This window comes from Myotis brandtii, unplaced genomic scaffold (assembly GCF_000412655.1).
Source record: "Myotis brandtii unplaced genomic scaffold, ASM41265v1 scaffold847, whole genome shotgun sequence".
Lineage (NCBI taxonomy): Eukaryota > Metazoa > Chordata > Mammalia > Chiroptera > Vespertilionidae > Myotis > Myotis brandtii.
The window spans coordinates 1,762,488-1,780,729 of record NW_005371441.1 but is presented as its reverse complement, the minus strand read 5'-3'; the positions used below and the strand labels follow the sequence as shown (position 1 = coordinate 1,780,729).

General features: G+C 45.5%; 1 protein-coding gene across 4 annotated transcripts in view; it reads right to left on the bottom strand.

Annotated features, from left to right (window-relative positions):
• The window catches only part of PLEKHG1 (pleckstrin homology domain containing, family G (with RhoGef domain) member 1), a 189,980-nt gene that overhangs the window by 97,125 nt on the left and 74,613 nt on the right, over nucleotides 1–18,242 (bottom strand). Inside the window, exon 1 of one of the 4 annotated variants that reach the window (XM_005884704.2) lies at nucleotides 17,533–17,765. The exons of the other annotated variants lie outside the window; for them this stretch is intronic. Coding sequence (XP_005884766.1) covers nucleotides 17,533–17,611 — 79 coding nt within the window. The 5' untranslated portion in view covers nucleotides 17,612–17,765. Of the gene's footprint in view, nucleotides 1–17,532; nucleotides 17,766–18,242 lie in introns of those variants that run through there. 4 annotated transcript variants of the gene reach the window in all.

Genomic DNA, 18,242 nt, shown 5'->3' with positions numbered 1-18,242 from the left:
GCAGCAGCGGAAAGCTTCCCCGAGGGAAAAAGTACTCCAGACTGAGCTGGACCAAGCCAGTCTTAACAAACTTCAATGACTGCACTGGCTTGCGTTTCTCATCACAGCTCTGGGGCGTGCTCAGGAGGCCCAGGCGGTCGGGCTCAGGGAGGTCGGACACACACTGTGAAGGCCCGAGCAGAGCAGGACCAAGTGAGGATAAGCTGGTCCCCGCAGCTGTCTTCTTCCTTCCGGGGTGCGTCTCTGGAAACCCCGTGGTAAGAAAGTGAGGGAGAGGGAGCAAGAGAGAGAGAGAGAGAGAGGATTCTTCCCTTCTGCCTCAGTTCATCCCATTCCCTGACTTTAATTTACAAAGGTTCCTCTGATGATGAGCAAAAGCATTTATAGTTTATGAAAATGAGTGCTCCGATGGCCTGCAATACATGCTTTGCACTTAAATATTTTTTTTGTAGACAGAGATTTTAATCTATGTGGACATTTTAATTCATCAGCTATCGCAATGGGGTTGTAAACTAGATGCTTGACAAATGGGCTCGCGGTGGTTTTGTTAGTACATTCTCGACACTAGCATTTTCCCAGGTGTGGGCCAGCACCTCTTAAATCACTGCTGTGGACTGAATGGTGTGCGCCCCTAGAGCCCTCTGAGATCTATATCACAGCTGTGGCTGTATCTGGAGACAGGGCCTTTACGGAGGTCATTAAAGTTAAATGAGTTAAGGGTTAAAGAGTGTCAGGGTAGAGGCCAGAGCTATGCCACAAGAATGTCACCTTATCTCTAAATGAAGCTAATACATGATCCTGGACTTTAACTTCCATCAAACTCAGGGACCATTTTATTTCATGGGTAGCCATTTGATTTAAGTGATATACCACTTATAAAACACCCATCGTGGTGCATGGCACCCAATCATAGGAAATCAAGTGGCTACTTCCTACTTGCCAGGCACTGTTCCACATGCTACACTCAATTTCTCACAACCCCTTAGGACATGGTGCTGTCATCTCCATAGTATGGATGATGAACTCAACCAATAGGAAGGCTCAGCAGGTGCTGCTAAGAGTTTGAAGCCCAGACAGCCAGGGCCTGTCCTCTCAATGCCTATGCAATCCCACCAGGTATGTACATGCACATCACAGGTCTACAGAATTAGAGCGCTTGGGATGTGCGCCTGGAGTTCAGAGAGGCGCTTAGAAACAGTTTACTGCAAATCTCCCATTTTATTTATTTTTTATGTTTTAAAAATGTTTTTATTGATTTCAGAGAGGAAGGGAGGAGAGAGAGAGAAACAGTAATGATGAGAGAGAATCATCAACCAGCTGCCTCCCACACACCCCATTGGGGATTGAGCCCACAACCCGGGCATGTGCCCTTGATGGGAATAGAACCGGGGTCCCTTCAGTCCACAGGCTGATGCTTTATCCACGGAACCAAACTGGCTAGGGTCAAATCTCCCATTTTATAGAGGAAGAAGCTGAAGACTGGAAAGAGGATCGCCCAGGTAAGCTAGCCCAGTGGTTCTAAAGCCCAGTAGGCGTCGGAATCCCCGGGAAGGCTTGCTAAACACAGACTGCCGGGCCCCACCCCGGAGTCACTGGTTCTGTGGTTCTGCGGTGGGGCCTGAGCATTGCTAACAAGCCCTCAGATGGTGTTGGTGCTGCTGGTCCTGGGAACATGATCCACCTCATCAGTAGCTGAGCCAGGAGGAGGCTGTGCTTTCCTCACTGTGCACCTTCCCCGGACACGGCGAGTACCAGCTGCTCTGTGATGGTGAGAGGCTGGGGAGGCTGGTCAGCCCGCTGGTCGCCCTGAGTGCTAGCATGGAATGCCTCTTCCTCCCAATGTGGATGAGACACCTGGACGGTTCCTGCTGGCACATGACACCATGATTCACTCTGACAGGGGTGCTTCATGTGACCTCTCTACCTACCCCACCCAGCACATGGCCGATCTGAACATTACAACCTGCTCACTGACACTATAAATATTATCCTCACTGGGATCTGGAACTTGGCTCCCTCGATGCTAAACCTAGCAGGAGTTAGCAAAACCAGCAGGCGCTGTGGATAAGTGCCAGTATTTATTCTAGAAGAGGAGAATGATTACACAATTTCAAAGTTTCCTTTTGTTTACATTATAATTCAAAAGGGAAAAAAATTTTTTTTGTTTATTTGTTTAGCTAAGAGGATCCATTGCCTTTCATTAAGATCCCTTGTAGAGTGAACTATTTTGCAATTAGGGACATTAATTACTGTTTAAACTGCCACGTTTAAACTTGCTCAGTTTTCATGTCATCATGGGGTGTTCTGAGGCTTAAGATATTTAATGAGTGCAAGGCATGAGCCTGGCACATACTACAGTAGGTGCTCAAAGAATGTCACCAGCTCTCAACATTACCACTCCTATCCCTTAAGAGAGCCCAGGGTTTGGACTGACTGCTTAGGCAAGTAGGGTGGGCCAAATGGCATGACGGAATGAGTAGACAGACCTCAAAATCAAAGCTCTCTCTTCCCCATTAGCAAGGTGATTCGGAGACCATGACACTCCAAAAGCATTTATGGAGCACCTACACTTACAAGGCAATTACCTGCTACCCACAAAACCTCACAGGACTTAATACTAGGCAGTCACTTAATGAGCCAAAGCATCTTTTCAGGATATCTGTCTGGCACGAGAGACCTCAGGTACCTCAAAATCAAAGCTCTCTCTTCCCCATTAGCAAGGTGATTCGGAGACCATGACACTCCAAAAGCATTTATGGAGCACCTACACTTACAAGGCAATTACCTGCTACCCACAAAACCTCACAGGACTTAATACTAGGCAGTCACTTAATGAGCCAAAGCATCTTTTCAGGATATCTGTCTGGCGCAAGAGACCTCAGATAAGGCTTTTAGAGAACAGTTACATTAAAATGGTTTTTTATTTTGAAATAAATATGACTCAATAAAAAGCTGGGGGCGGGGAGGGAGAAAGAAAAAAAGAGAAAAAAGAAGGAAAGAAAGAAGAGAAAACCAAAGAAAAGGGGGGGGAGAGAGAGAGAGAGAGAGAGAGAGAGAGAGAGAGAGAGAGAGAAGAAGAAGAAGAAGAAGAAGAAGAAGAAGAAGAAGAAGAAGAAGAAGAAGAAGAAGAAGAAGAAGAAGAAGAAACGGGATGAGGAGGATGAGGAGGAGGAGGAGGAGGAAGGAAGGAAGGAATGTTCTGTGAGATCTCCTGTATCCTTCCCCCAGCTTTCCCCAATAGTAACATCTTGCATAACTAAAGCAGGAAGGAAGGAAGAAAAAAAGAAAGAAAGAAAGAAAGAAAGAAAGAAAGAAAGAAAGAAAGAAAGAAAGAAAGAAAGAAAGGAAGGAAGAAAGAAAGAAATGTTCTATGAGGTTTCCTGTATCCTTCCCCCAGCTTCCCCCAATGGTAACATCTTGCATAACTAAAGCACAGACAGTATCAAAACCAGGACACTGAAGTCAGTTCAGCCCATGGAGTACATTCAATTTTCACCAGTTTTAAGGACAGTTACATTTTGGTTGTGAAGGACATAAAAATAAAGAGAAGAAATAAAAGGATGTAACAGTGATGAACACAATACTATCATCCAATGTTACATTGAAACTGGTTTTTGTACTAGCCATGAGAAAAAGATAAATGCTAAGCACATAAATTGTATAAATAAGACTCTGCCTGAAAAAAAAAGAACTTTAAAAGATTTCTTCAGAGACTGCGCTTACCAATTATAATAGAATTAACCTGTTTTTCAAGTTATCTCTAGAGGTGAACATTTATTAGTGAAGTCAGCCCCTTTGAAAGTGAGACGTGAACCCAAGATTTGATATACAGAGACCCTAACCCCACCCAAATGCACACACAACCTGCACAATTGACATAAAGAATAAGTGAGGAGCTCTGGAGCTTCCGGTATCGCCTGGCCTGGAGTGGCATGCAGGAGGTACTTGGATGTGGTTACATTTCCCCGAGTAATCTTTGGATGGCCCATTACTGTTTTTATTGTAAGTTAGTGTTATCAATTCTTTAACGGTTCCCCACATATTTTTCCTTGAGCAGTCTCATTTTCATATATATGCAAATATTAAAACTATTTCAATTAGCTGGAGTTGGTAAGGTTTTACTCTGTATCTCATTTTCATTATATGTAGTCAGGTTAGGGAGTCAAACCATTAATATGCCAACCACTTCCTTCACTAAATTATCTTTCAAAACTGATTCAACACAAGGTAGTTCACCACTGACTTCCCAGTTTGATGCATTTGCCAATAGTTGGTCCTTAGCTGAAATATTCAAAGAAAAGACAAGGAACAGCGTGGCTTCCGAAGCTCCCAAGAAGCGGGTTCTCTAGGTCCATCCGCGGGACTAGAACCGGTTTCCTGAGCAGGCAACACTGTGGTGACATTTCTGAGTCCTCTCCCTGGGAAAGACGCTCTGGTATTAGGAAACAAAACACAGCATCTTCCCTTTGCACAATGGGGAGCTGTCTGTGTCCACCTCCCACCAGCCGGCCGGCCAGCGTAAACAGATGTTCCAATGGATGGAGAAGCCAAACTGCTCTCTGCTGCACACGAAGAGGTGGCACCCCCACTGGGGTCATCTGAATTCTGAACGACCAAGCAGAGCTTCGCAGGGGGCGCCCCGCTTCCTGGCCCGCCCTAGGCAAGATTCTGAAACAGGAGAAGCCTCCCTGGACCAGACATCTCCACTCACCTCCCAGTTGAGTGTCCTCAAGTCTCCCCACTCTCCCGCCCTCTGCCCACCCAGAATCCCTTTTTCAAGGGCTGGTGCCCTGGGCTTGGCCACCCCACAAAGACTGAGGACGAGGACTGAGGACGAGGACAGAGGGCTCAAATAACCCGCCCAAGGCACAAAGCTGGAGGGCTGGAGGCCTGGCTCCAAGTTCAGTGCTCTCTCCTGCCCCACAGCCTGCCAAATTGTTCAGTAGATGAAGTAATTGAAAATGTACTGTTCTATCCATTTTTTGAACCTCAAGAATTTACAAGTTGTTTGTAATGGTCCTTACTGTTTCAGAATTACATGATCAATTTCAGCTTCTGAAGAAATGTTTAAATGCTTACATGTATTCATATTTTAAAAAGTACTTCTGATGTGGTTTCCAATCAATCTTTAGTAAAATATAGCACAGTGTATATGTATATGTATATGTATATACATACATGTATTATGTGTCTGCAAATATATACATATATATGCATATAAATTTAAAAAAACCTCCAAAATAATCAAAACCAAGGAATTTTTCAGTGATCCTAGCATAATGTTTACATATTTCCTTGGTAGTTCAAAAGCAAATTTATCCTTTGAAATACAGCAAAGTCTTACATTTAATAGATAACATGTAGTAGAAATCAGCCCCTGTGAAAACTATCAAATCAGATTTCTAGAACCACCAGTGGACTCAGCCTCACGCAAAGAACGCTTTTAATGAACCCTTACCTGGGGACCTCTTCCCTCTGCACAGATGACCTTTTACATGTCTGGACTTAAAAGGCACTTGTCAAATTATGCTCATGAATCAGTTATTCATTCTGCAAATGCTGGTTGGTTTAAGATTCCTTCTATGCGTGTTGCATAGAGATACTGTTGTTCAGAAACAGAGCCACAGAGTGAGCTCAAGAGGCCTGAAGCAAAACAGGCCCCCGGATCAGCACCAACGTGTCACCGAAGAAGGGAGACGTGCATTTGCACATCAGTGTGTGTGTGTGTGTGTAACCAGAGTCAAAGTGTTTAATGCAAGATTAACAAGTGTCTAAATGTCACCCTCTGATTTCAAATTAAAACCTGCAGATTTTATGCCACAGCTGGCAGCTTGCTGTCACGTGGGCCTTAAAAGGGGCCCAGGGCTTGGGGGACAGGAAAAGGCATGCCACTCTCAGAGCATGCCACTTCTCCCACCAGTGGCATTACCGTCGGCCTCTTGGTTTTAGTACAAATTCCACTGCCAGACTTTTCAGACTTTCAACGTGAGCTATCAAAGAAGCGATTTAAAGGGTACAGGGGCTTTAAAAACTATTTACAGAGGGAAGACATTCTGAAACATTTTCTGTGATCTGAATCCTTCATCACAACCTTGACAGCCGGCCAGGGCTTTAGACACCACTGCGGGCTGATCGCTGGTGTTCTGTCCTCTCTGCATGACTTACAAAAAGAAGACCCCAAGTTCACGTGACTGGTTGTGAAAATAGTCAAGAAAATCAACATTTTAAAGGTGAATATTCTATATTTGAATTATTATGTTAGGGACTCCTCACCCCCACCCCCCTTTCTTCCCGACCAGAGTGACCTAAACAAGTACACTTGGTCGCTTCATAGGCGTTTTCACATAAAATGCCCTTCCATTCAGGGAGGGCACATTTTGTTTCAAGAAAACTTCAACAGCCGGATATAGTTCATCATAGAAGCTGTAGGGCCCGACCTCTGCAATAATGAGCATTTGAGTGCTCATGGTGGTTAGGCCCGCTGTGAGCACTGGTATACACTGTCGCAACCAGTGCTTATAAGATCTCCATTATTCCCATCTCAAAGATGGGCAGTTTGAGGCATAGGCAGGCTATTTACAAGCCCAAAGTCACACCACCAGTCAGCAGCAGAGCCTGGATTCGAGCCAGGAAAGGGTATCAGCACTTTTCTCTCTAAGAGAGAAATACTTCCTGCAGTCTAGGACCCTAACCTGTAGAACAGAGATGTATGTCTAGTGAATTCCTAACATTTTCTGCACCCTTATCTCAAACTGAGACCAACTAGAGGTAACTCAGTATCAAAAAGCCAAAAGACGATGTGCCTGCTGTATTGGACCACAAACTAATGACTAATAATAATAGCTATACTTACTGAGTAGTCACTATGTGCCAGGTACCATATTTAAGCTTCTTTGAAAAAAATTAACATAGTTAATTCTTACAACCACTCTAAAAGGTAGGTATTATCATCCCTATTTCACACTCAAGAAAAACAAGGCACTTAGAGATGAAGTAACTTTCATCTAAGTCAGACAACTAGTAAGTGGTAAAACTGGTATTTGAACCAGACAGTCCAACCCCCGGACTGAAATTTGACTCTCTCTGCTCTGAAAACTCCCTGTAGCTGAGCCCCGATGGAAGGACAGGGACCGTCCCCCAAAACTCACTCACAGTGGATAGAGAACAGGAATTTCTGCCGTGTCCCTTCGGCAAAGGCTCTTAGAAACTAGACTTATGACGCCTCTGTCTGATGGTTCACAGTCCCGTTAGAGTCCAGGTCCTGCGTAGCTGGTTAGGCTCAGAAGATAGAGCGTCGGCCTGCGGACCCAGGTTAGATTCTGGTCAAGGGCATGCACCTCAGTTGCAGGTTCCTCCCCGGCCCGGGCCCTGGTCAGGGTGTGGGCAGGAGGCAACCAATCGATGTGCTTTTCTCACATCGATGTTCTTCTCTGTCTTTCCAACTCTCTCTTAAAATCAATGAAAACATATCCTTAGGTGAGGACTAAAAAAAAAAAGGAGTCAAAGTCCCTAAACTACAGGAACTTGGAGCAAGATGAAGAGGAGCGAAGCAATACCTACCTACAAAGTGGTACCAGTTTGTTGGGAATGACTTCTAAAGTCTTGTGTGCCACAGCCTCCATCTTCTTGAACTGTTATTTTTGCATCCTTTACTAACTGACCCTGTCTCTGAAGCCAGTCACAAGCTCCCTGAGACCCTGACCCAGGCCACTCATGGCTCTGCATCCCCGCCACGGCTTTGTGCCAAGCAGCTGCTCCATAAGATCGCATTGCGTAATTTACAGGTGCCGTGGATGCCTTCCCACAGGGGCTGGGCACCGAGCTGACTCTTCATGGATGTGATGCATGAAGGTGTATGGAGAGAGGGGTGGGGTACGAAGGCAGCCAAGTCATGATGGCTGTAAGAGAAGGAACTCATGGGGAGTGGTTGACCTGAACCAAGGAATTGTACTGACTGTGACCAAACCGAGTAGTTACTGATGCAAGACCTCACCGTCTCTCCCAGGGAAATCAGACATTATTTCATAGGCAATTCAGGTCACTGGCTGACGACACAGGGGAGGACGGAATCTGATATGGGCTTTGTTTGCTGACACGAGAGCTTCCAAGTCCCAGAGTTAGAATGATCAGAAAGAGAGAAGCCAAAGAGAGAAGCATTTCCAAGAAGGGAGGGGACAGTGATTAAGTCACACGTTTAATCAATTAATGTATATTAACAAGCCAAATGATAGGCCACCAGTGTACATATTCATACTTACAGAGAGACAGTGACCCACATTAAATCGACCTCTATTTCCTGATCCAGGGAGCTCTGGAGAAGCTTCTACAAGTGTCCATCATTCCTTTTCAGCAGGACTAGTCTCACGTCCTGAGCCCAGGTGAGGAAGAGTAATCCTCTGCAGAGAAGACCACGTGCAATAGAGCACAGAGGTGAATAGCAGGGTGTTGGAGTTACCGATGTCTAGGATTGAATCCAGCTCAAAAAATCATGATTACGTGTGTGAACTTGGATAAGGTGTTGAATCACTTTGGGGCTCAGTTGCTTCATGTATAAAATGGGGGCAATTTAGCACATACCATAGATTACCGAGAGCACTGAATGAGAGAAAGCATATGAAGCGTTTAGCCAAGTGTCCTGGGACAGATTTTCTAGCTCATGTTTTCTTAGATTCTGTATTCATCTATTTGGCCTCCATACGTTAAAGGCCAAGCTAACAGCCAAAGTTGTTTATATCTCCCTGCAATCCTGAGCACGGGCTCTGAAACACCTCATCTAACTCTCACACATAAAAGCAGTATTTCCTCTGCCCTCCTCACTGCAGGGACAGGCACCAGACAGCTATGTGCCAAGGCCTGCTGGACTTGGACAAACCAGCTGATGCCAAGCAGTTTACCCTGCCCTTCCTTGCCCTTCCCATGGAAACCACAATAAAAGCTCAGCTTAGGCTTTCCTCTCGCTCCTTTCTGCCTCCTGACTGACATTGGTGCTTCCCCCTGTGGCACCTATAGCATGCTATGCCCCCGCCTCCTGGGAAATGTACGAAATAAAAATCTTCAGTGGCATTAGTCTCTCATGTGGTCATTCACTCAACTCCATAAATTAAATACTAGATTCATTTTAGGTATAAGCACTGAGACAAAGCTCCCTAAATAATAGCTATAATAACTTTTACATAGGTCATAAAATAGAACAAATTACGTTTATGTCCACCCTTTCTCTCTATCTTACTGTCACTTTCAGAGTTTTGGCCTGAATCATTGCAAAAACCCCCTTAATCTATCTTGATAAATTCAATTTCTTGCTTCCTAAGACCATTTCGTTATATAGCTATCTTCTAAAACTCAGGATGTAGGCTACCCACCGCCAGGAAAGCTTGAAATAGTTATGGTCTATAGGTGAAGTCCAAGCTCCGCCTCTCGGCACACAGGTCTTCTAAAGTCTGGCCTGGAACTGCCGCTATGTTGGACAACTCAACATTCCCCACAAACGCCATGAGCTTTTCATGCCTCTATGCCTTTGCTCATCCTGGTGCCTGCCCTTGGAATGCCCCTCCCACTCTTCTCCAAGCATGGAAATCACAATGCACATGAAGCCTTTGAATTCACTTACGTACTCTAATTGCCCCTGACAGTACATAACTAGATTAATTCTGAGTGTTCAGTTTGACTTAGTAGAATATTCATTAGTTAAAAATGACTAAAAGGCCCTAACCGGGTTGGCACAGTGGATAGAGCATCGCCTGTGGGCTGAAGGGTCCCAGGGTTTGAATCTGGTCAAGGTCACATGCCTGGGTTGTAGGCTTGATCCCCAGTAGGGAGCATGCAGGAGGCAGCCAATGAATGATTCTCTCTCATCATTGATGTTTCTCTCTCTCTCTCCCTCTCCCTTCCTCTCTGAAATCAATACAAATAAAAATGTATTTTTTAAAAAAGACCAAAGTGTGATAAGAGCAAATATTCACTATTAGCACTAATTTCAGAGTTGGAAGTATCCTCAAGTTCTACTATGTGGTAAACTCTATACTGGCTCTTAAAAATTCATCATTTCCTCCTCCTCCAATATCTTCTTAGCACCTAACTCTGCCTATTCATATTATGTTTGTTGCATTTCTTTATGTTTGTTTTCTCTAGATTACAAACACTATTTTAAGGTCAAGGATAAGTGTTAGAAATTATTTTATCTTTCCAGCATACTCATTAGTCTATGCATAGCAGTTGCTTGATGAATATTTATTATTTCACAGCCCTATGATTATTCTAATTAAAATAAGGGGCTCTTATTAAATGATAATTACATAGTTAATTATGGGGAAATATGGGAAAAGGACTATATACCTGATGTAAATTAAGTAAAATTACTTAAGTCAAGAGTATGCGTCTATTAAATCCCATCAGAAACAGTGACAGATATAGTAATTTATTTTACAGCATTATTATCATATTTAGCCATTAACATTAATTATAAAGTGGGGCAAATTTTAATTTTGATTTCCAAAGAGAAAATGCTTTTAGTTTATAGACAAACCATAGACGAAGCTGTGACGTGCAGTGTCTCAGTGTTCATTTCACCCATGCCTGCAGTGGGCAGGCCATACATGGCGTAAGGTTGAACACTCCAGTTGGGATTTATAGAGGCCTAGCAGGCTACTTCCAACGCCACCCAGTCCTCAAGAAGGAAAGGGGCCATGTCCTGGCTGGACAGGCACCCAGATCCCCACTCCCCGCCCCCCTCATCCCCTGTGCCTTTAAGCCTAGGCTGGAACTTAATGAGGAAGTCAGGTTTGGGTAAAGCTCAGTCATGCTCTAATGGCTACCTGAAACTTTCCAAAGGCCCTCAATAAATATTGGTGGTTGGCTGGCTTTGTCATCTGACTTTTCATCCCAGAGTAATTGTTGAAAAAGAAAGTTGGCTGAGATTTACAGCTACCTCTTCTCACTAGGTGGGTGGTTGGGCTCGGGAAGGAATGAGAACCATCCCATTGACACAGGAGAAACTGTTCCCCAGCCAACACAGTGAAGGAAATAGTGGTTTAGAAAGAATCTTAAAAATCACTCAAAGATGATTACAGGCTGTCACTGAGAAATGAGGAAGGAAGGGCTTTCGTTTCGACTACAGGGTGCACAGCTCCACCATCAGAAATTATTATTTTATATGTAGGCCAATGGTAGCCTGTGTGCCTTTGAAATGTAAAGAGCAATAATAACTTAAGTACCTGGTATGACTCACAGAGCATCCAGGTAGATTACACAGGCCATATATGAAAACCGGGCTCCTTACTTTTAACATCTTGCATTGCATGTTTCTAGAGTCACTGCTAGGAAACAGTCCCCGAGTGCCTACTCTACAAGGACACTGGGCATGGGGATTGAGAGAGCATCAAGCCACAGAGCTCTAGCTAGGCTCACCCTTTAGCTCAGGAGGGAGGATGGGGGGGCGGTGGCTGGGGGTAGGTGTATAGTGCATGCTGCATATGCAAAGCTGCAATGAGTGACACAGCCCTCTTCCTGGTGTTCACAGGGCTCCACTGAAGGAGAACAGAATTTCCCCAAGTGCCCACGCACTGAAATGAACCTCCTCCCTCAACAAAGCAGGTAACTTAGCTGCAATTTAAATTGGCAAAGGTGTGCTGTTGACTAGCTATTGAGAAAGTGGGTGGGGAAATCATCTCCAGCAAACATATCCTTGGAAGACTTTCAAGTCCTAATCTCTGGGGTTCATCTTGCATTCCTCGTCCTTCCTCTCATGCCCTTCACACCTTTAGGAATAAATAGTCAAAGCACAGTGAGGGCACCTTGCAGTGTGCTGAACAGCGGGGTGCCCATTTGGAAATACATGCACCCTGACGTTATTTGGGCAGAACTGGCAAAAATATGTTACATTTTATATTTAAGGATGAAAATGGTGAGTCACCCAAATCCACCTCTGCCTTCAGTTTCCCTGCTCCAGTGAGGTCTAAAGGGGCTTCTTGGCTCGTGGCAGCTTCTCTTCAGTTTGCCTGCTCCTAGTTCCTGGGCCCAGGACTGAGAGAGAATAACAAGGTCGATGGGGCCAAGCTCATGATTGAAAAGACTTGTCTCAGTCACACTGCTTAGCAGCTGGGCTACTCTGGTCACCCTCAATAAGAAACATCCCCAGATACTCACTAAAGGCAGGAACCAGGCATGTCAGGTCTCCCGGAACTCCTGACATGTCACAGTGAACTATTTATATTACTTAACACACCTACTCCAGATATTTAGTGGTTCTATGGGGTGTGAAACAATTGTAACTATACATATTTAAGTCAAAAGTAGAGGCCTGGTGCATAGATTCGTGCACTGGTGGGGTCCCCCGGCCCGGCCTGTGGGGGTCGGGCTGGAACCGGCTCTCTGACGTCCCCCAAGGGGTCCTGGATTGCGAGAGGGTGCAGGCCTGGCTGAGGGACCCCACCGGTGCACGATTGGGGCCAGGGAGGGACTGCGGGAGGGTTCCAGGGCATGTGCGGCTCGTCTCCTCCAGTCCCGATCGGGCAGACCCCAGCAGCAAGCTAACCTACCGGTCAGAGCGTCTGCTCCCTGGTGGTCAGTACACGTCATAGCGACTGGGCGACGGGTCGAATGAACGTTCAGACACTTAGCATATTAGGCTTTTATTATATAGGATAAGATATCACTGCCCAGAGAATCAAGAAATGAAGCATAAAGACCATCTAGCTTTTCATTTCAAATCTCTTTCCTGATACTTAAGAGTAAAACCTTAAAAACCATTCATTTGTCCATCTCAAGATAAATTTGTTGAATAATTACTCTTTGCCAGGACCTGGACTAGGCATTAAAGATATAAAGTTTTTTTTAAAAAGAAGATTAATCTATAGCCCTTGCCACTAAAGAACTAACTGAAAATCAATACCTTCCTAAGAGTCTCTTCATGCTTTAAAGAACTTAAATATAAAAATGCTACTAGACTGAAAAATACCCAAAGATTCCTTCATGGTCAGGTTAGAAATTAAGGTATATTTAAGGGAAAGAGAATGAGATACAAAGAAATTAAAACCTACCATTCCATAAAAAGAAATGAAATTCTGATACATGCTATGGATGATCTTGAAAACATTATGCCAAGTGAAATAAGCCAGACACAAAAGCCATACAGACAAATACGGTATGATTAGATTTATATAAAATATCTGGAATAGACAAATTCATGGTGATAGAGAATAGAATTAGAGGTTACCAAAGGTGGGAGGTGGGGAGAATAGGGGGTTGCTGCTTAATGGGTACAGAATTTCTGTTTGGGGGGGGTGATAAAAACTCTCTTGAAACAGATAGTGGTAACAGTTGCACAAAATTGTGAATGTGATTAATACAACGGAATTATACACTAAATGTGGTTAAAGTATCATTTTTAATATTATATATATTTTACCACAACATTAAAAAGCAATAATGTAATATCCCAAAATTCATTGAATTGTACCCTTAAATGGGTGAACTGTGCAGCATGTAAATTATATCTCAAAAAAGCTGTATGTGGTTTTTTTTTAAAAAGACCATTCTTTATATGTTAAAATATTACTCTGTCATCTTGTAAAGCTCTTAATATTCTTAAATAAATTGACTGGGAGCAGAAGCAGGTGATCAATGTTTGAAATACTATGATTCACATTCCTTACTAAATGCCTAGGTTTTACAAATCATTGATAATCCTTTGGGCAGTTTAGAACACAGAAGAGCCCTCTGTCTTTTGGATATCTGGCTAAATAACTAATTGACAACCTTGCAATGACTAAATAACAGACCATTTAAAAAAGAATCTCTTGGTTTGACTCTTCTTGAATACAGCCAGCCAGAAAAACGTGGTTGAAATCAGTCAGAACCAAACAAATGACAACCTTCCGTTTTTACAACTCTCAGTCGTAGGTCAGCTATAGATCAGAGCGTGGCAGTATCTAGAAAAATGCCAGGCACACATGGGCTTTCGAGACATAGTCATTGAACTGAAAGAACAGCTGCATCTGCTGCTTCGGGAACTGGCAGGGCCCCTGGTCAGATAAAATCACTTTGAGGGGGTGGCCGGCCAGCCCAGCGAGCCCCTGGGAGCTGGTTACTTGTGGGCTCATACATGCTTTCTCTGCGCGTCCCTCAGAGGTCAGTCGGCAGCTAGACCAAAGAGTGCCCTTCTAAATAAGTATCACTAAGAAGTCCAGGTCTAGACGGAACAGAATGAGGTCAGCTATTTCAGAAGCATTTCATGCCGGTGAACATATATTTCAGAAAAGGCCATCATAACCTTTTGAACTTAGCGAATAGGTGAGCCACTCCTGTTGCCTCGAAACAATAGTAACAAAACAAAAAATAAAAATAGTAAGTGCGGAAACCCAGAAGTAAACTACTTTTACATTTCCCATCCCAGAGGTAATAAAGTAATACGATTTAGATAGAATTTGCCGCCAAAAGCCAGTAAACCTTTTCTATCCTACTAGTCAAATACAAATAACAGGGAACAAGGATTATATATTTTTTAAAAAGCATTTGAAAGAAAATAAGGTGGGAATAATAATCTTTCACTGTGTGGCTACTGAAGGTACCTGTTTTCGACTAGACAAAGGGAAATTAAACCTCCCACAAGTGAGTTAGCCATCAAACATGGTCAGAAAAACAGACTCTAGAATGTCAATTCTAGCTGCAGTGGGGAGAAAGCTCATGAGCTCATTGTCACCTTCCTAGACCCTTAAAACAAATCACATAGCCATAGCAAAGTGTCCCAAACATACCCTGGGTCCGAATCCCGTCCTGGCTCTGCGGGATGAGAAGCCTGGATCCAGCCCTTCGAGGAGAGCTTCGATTCCTCCATCCTCGGACCAGGGCCCCCACCATGGTTGTTGACAGCATGCTCCCCAGGCAGCTGTGGCCCACGGTGACGGGAGTGGGTGGACGGCTGTCAGGCTGCCACCTCAGGAGAATCCTGTCCACCTGGGATGAGGTGCTACACCCAAGGCAGACAGGTCTGGGCAGTTCCGCCCGCCTCCGTCCTCCACCCACACACTCATCCATCTCGTGTTCGCCTCCCTCGGGAGGCCCCGGGAAAGTGTGGCCAATGAGACAAGCAAAAGCAGACAACAAGCAGCAAAAATCAAAATGAAGATATGAATAGAGTCATTCAATGGAAGAGGATGGTCAATGTTACAGCAGTGCCAATCGCCTCCTACGAGAGCTTCTTTTGTGTGTTTGTTTTTGATTCGTTCCCTGTCACCTAAAGAAGTTAAGTCCAATTTTTCAACCTTTAAAAATGACTGTATGTGGGTGGGCCACACACCTATGCACCTATTTCCTCTCCTGAATAGGAAGAGCTTTCAGGCAGTTGTGTTTCCAAAGAGATCCATTCTTCTAGGTAAACAGAATTTGTTTACAAAATATGAAAAGTATTTCTAACGTTCTGAGGGTTCCCTTCCCAGAATTATATCAGCTTTTGTGATGAGAAAAGTTGATTAAGGGGATTAAATAAAAATTCACCATCATGTAAACTCCCAAAGGCTTTTAAAAAATGAATTGATTTCAATGGCCTAAGTCTTCTCTCTCCTGGTGTGGTAGCTGGAGTTACCACATGACTGAGTAGGTGGAACCTGAGCTTCATGTATACAGCACATTGCTCACATATGCCCCCTACTGGTCAAGATGCCAGGTGCATATGGGTTAGAGAGGCTTTAAGGCTGTCAGAGGGGCAAGGAGTTGAAAGTTCTAGAATCACTTGGGTATCTCCACATGCTGCATTCATCCAGCCTGGGTGTACTAAGATTGAATTAATTACGGACAGCCTAGAGGTTCTGATATTATGGATTGTCCTTAGGACTTTATGGATCATGCAGATAGAACGATCCATGCCCCATTTCACTCTTTTTCTCCCTTCCCCAGATACACCACATTTAATAAGATCAAGGTTGTTTTTACAGGACAGGCAAATTCCCAAAACTACCCTGAACTGACAATAATTTTTCTCAGAAAGCCTACAGTTTACTAAAAAAGTAGCAGGGTTTTGAGGATACAGATTTTTACAGTCATTTAGTTGAAATTTCCCTCATTTGCTAATTATTTTGACATTTCCAAAATTTTTAAAAAAAACTTTAGTATCATTGCAGGTGGAGGGACAGTAGAAATGAAGGATGGGAATCTTAAATGGCATGAGAGCAGGAAGCTGCTGACTCTACTCCTGCACCCAACGTCAGTGATCTGGGGACAGTGCGATCTTGGGGGCACCATCTGATGAGAGACACAAATTCTGTTGCTCCCGGAGGTGTGCCTCTCCTTCCTCACTAACGTGGGGCTCCCTCTGCCATGGGCAGTGAGGGCAAAGGGCAAAGGAGCCTTCAACACTCTCAGTTCCTATGACTCCCCCCTCCCCCCCCACACACACACCCTGAGTCACAAAGACGGGCTGAACCTGCCTTCTGCTGGGGACAACCCTGTGAGTATAGGGTAGCATCTGGGGACAGGACCACAGGGGACCCAGGGCCTTTGCCTGGTCTTGGTTTGGAGGTGAGGGATGAAGCAGGGATCTTGAGGATGGTCCAGGGTCCCCAGTCAGGGGGCAGAATCAGGAGACTGATGGCTGGGGATGAGGCCGGGCAGGGATTCCAGGAGAGGCCCTATTGGGACAAGCGGACACCAGCATCCTTGGAGCGAGGTGGCAGGGAGAACACAGTGATGCTGAAGGCAGCAGATGAGCCACGAGGACCAACCATAAACAACTCCTCACGCTATCTCAGTGGGAGCCCTCCTTTGAGGCCTTGCTGCTGCCATGTAGCCGAGATCCCTATAAACAACAGACACCGTCCCCACAGGGCAAGCCAGAGGTCCAGGGTGGGGGATATGGACTCGCGGATACTTCTGAAGCACAGCAAACTGCCCCCACTCAGCTGTTATCAGCCACCGCGGTGATAAGGAAGCATGTGAGAAAGGAGGTCAGTGGAGCCAACTGATACTTCCGATAAAATTCCCCAAGCCTCCTTCGTGTTCCCAGAGTCCCCTGGGCACACACCACAGCCCTGCTCAGCCGTCCACTTTCTTACATCTGCCCCACTCAACCAGCCATCCCCAAACCTCCCCGCACATCAGAAACACTAAGTACAGATCCCGGGGCGCCTGCTGGAAGGACCGCTCTCCTAGGCCTCAGACAGTGCCAGGGAGCCCGCATTTCCTCCGGCTGCCAGCACCTTCCTTCATCGCCAGCCTGGGCTCCATCCAAGGGCCGTATGAAGAAACCAACTCACTCGACGGTGGGCTTCCTGCTGGGCCTGCACCATCCCTGGGCCCAGCGTGGTGTGCAGCCAGCACACAGCATGTGGGGTGAAGAGAACCAACACCGTGGCCAGGCGTCCAGCAACATCCCTCCGCCCTTGTCTCCACATCAGTCAGGCCGCCTGACACCTCAGCTTCCATGACACCCTCTGCTTCTTGCCACGACCCCCAACACCCCTTGGTGACAGGAGCCATCTCATGACACCACCCTTTCTTTTCTGCAGCCCAGACCCCTCAGAGCCCCCACTGTTCACTCGCCTGTGATGTTTTGGTCCAGAACATGACCTGTCAAGGCGGCCGTCTCCTGTCCCTTCACCTCCACAAAGAACGGCTTCATCTGGGCGTCAGGGGTCTCTGGTCCCCGACACTGTTGAGATGGGGTTTGTCCACGAACTCAAGGCTCAGCTTGCACAGCAGCCTCGGCCACTTTTCTGCCCCGAGATTGCCGGTTGTGGCAGGTGGACACTCGGTGTCCAAGGTTTTCCCCAACAGGAAGCTGAGCAATGGCCGTGACTGCTCTGGGAAAGGCAGTCAGGAAGAGGAAGTGGAGTAATATCCTGCCCGTGTAGGTCAGCCCGCCCTTCCCAATGCTGCACATGTACTTCCCGCCACAGACCCGCCACGGTGGCCCTGTGCCTGCACCAAGATGTCCCTGAAGCAAGGGAAACGGCTCGGCCCTGAGAGCATGAGGTCACTCTCCCCAGCTCCGCCTGATTAGAACCCCCCTCCCACTCGTGCAGAGGGACAGGCTGAGGAAGGAAACGCACTTTCCCCTTAGACAGCACATCTAGAAACCCAGCACCAGCTGAAGGCTGCTTGAAGGCCAATATGGCTCCCAACAAACTTAGTTCATAGATGTTTGCTTCCACTTTCCCACGGAGACTATGAGTGACCAACTGTTTTCTCAATCTCATAAACACAAGTACTGTCCTCAAGGCAGTGTCTGAATTATAGTAATCTCCCCAACT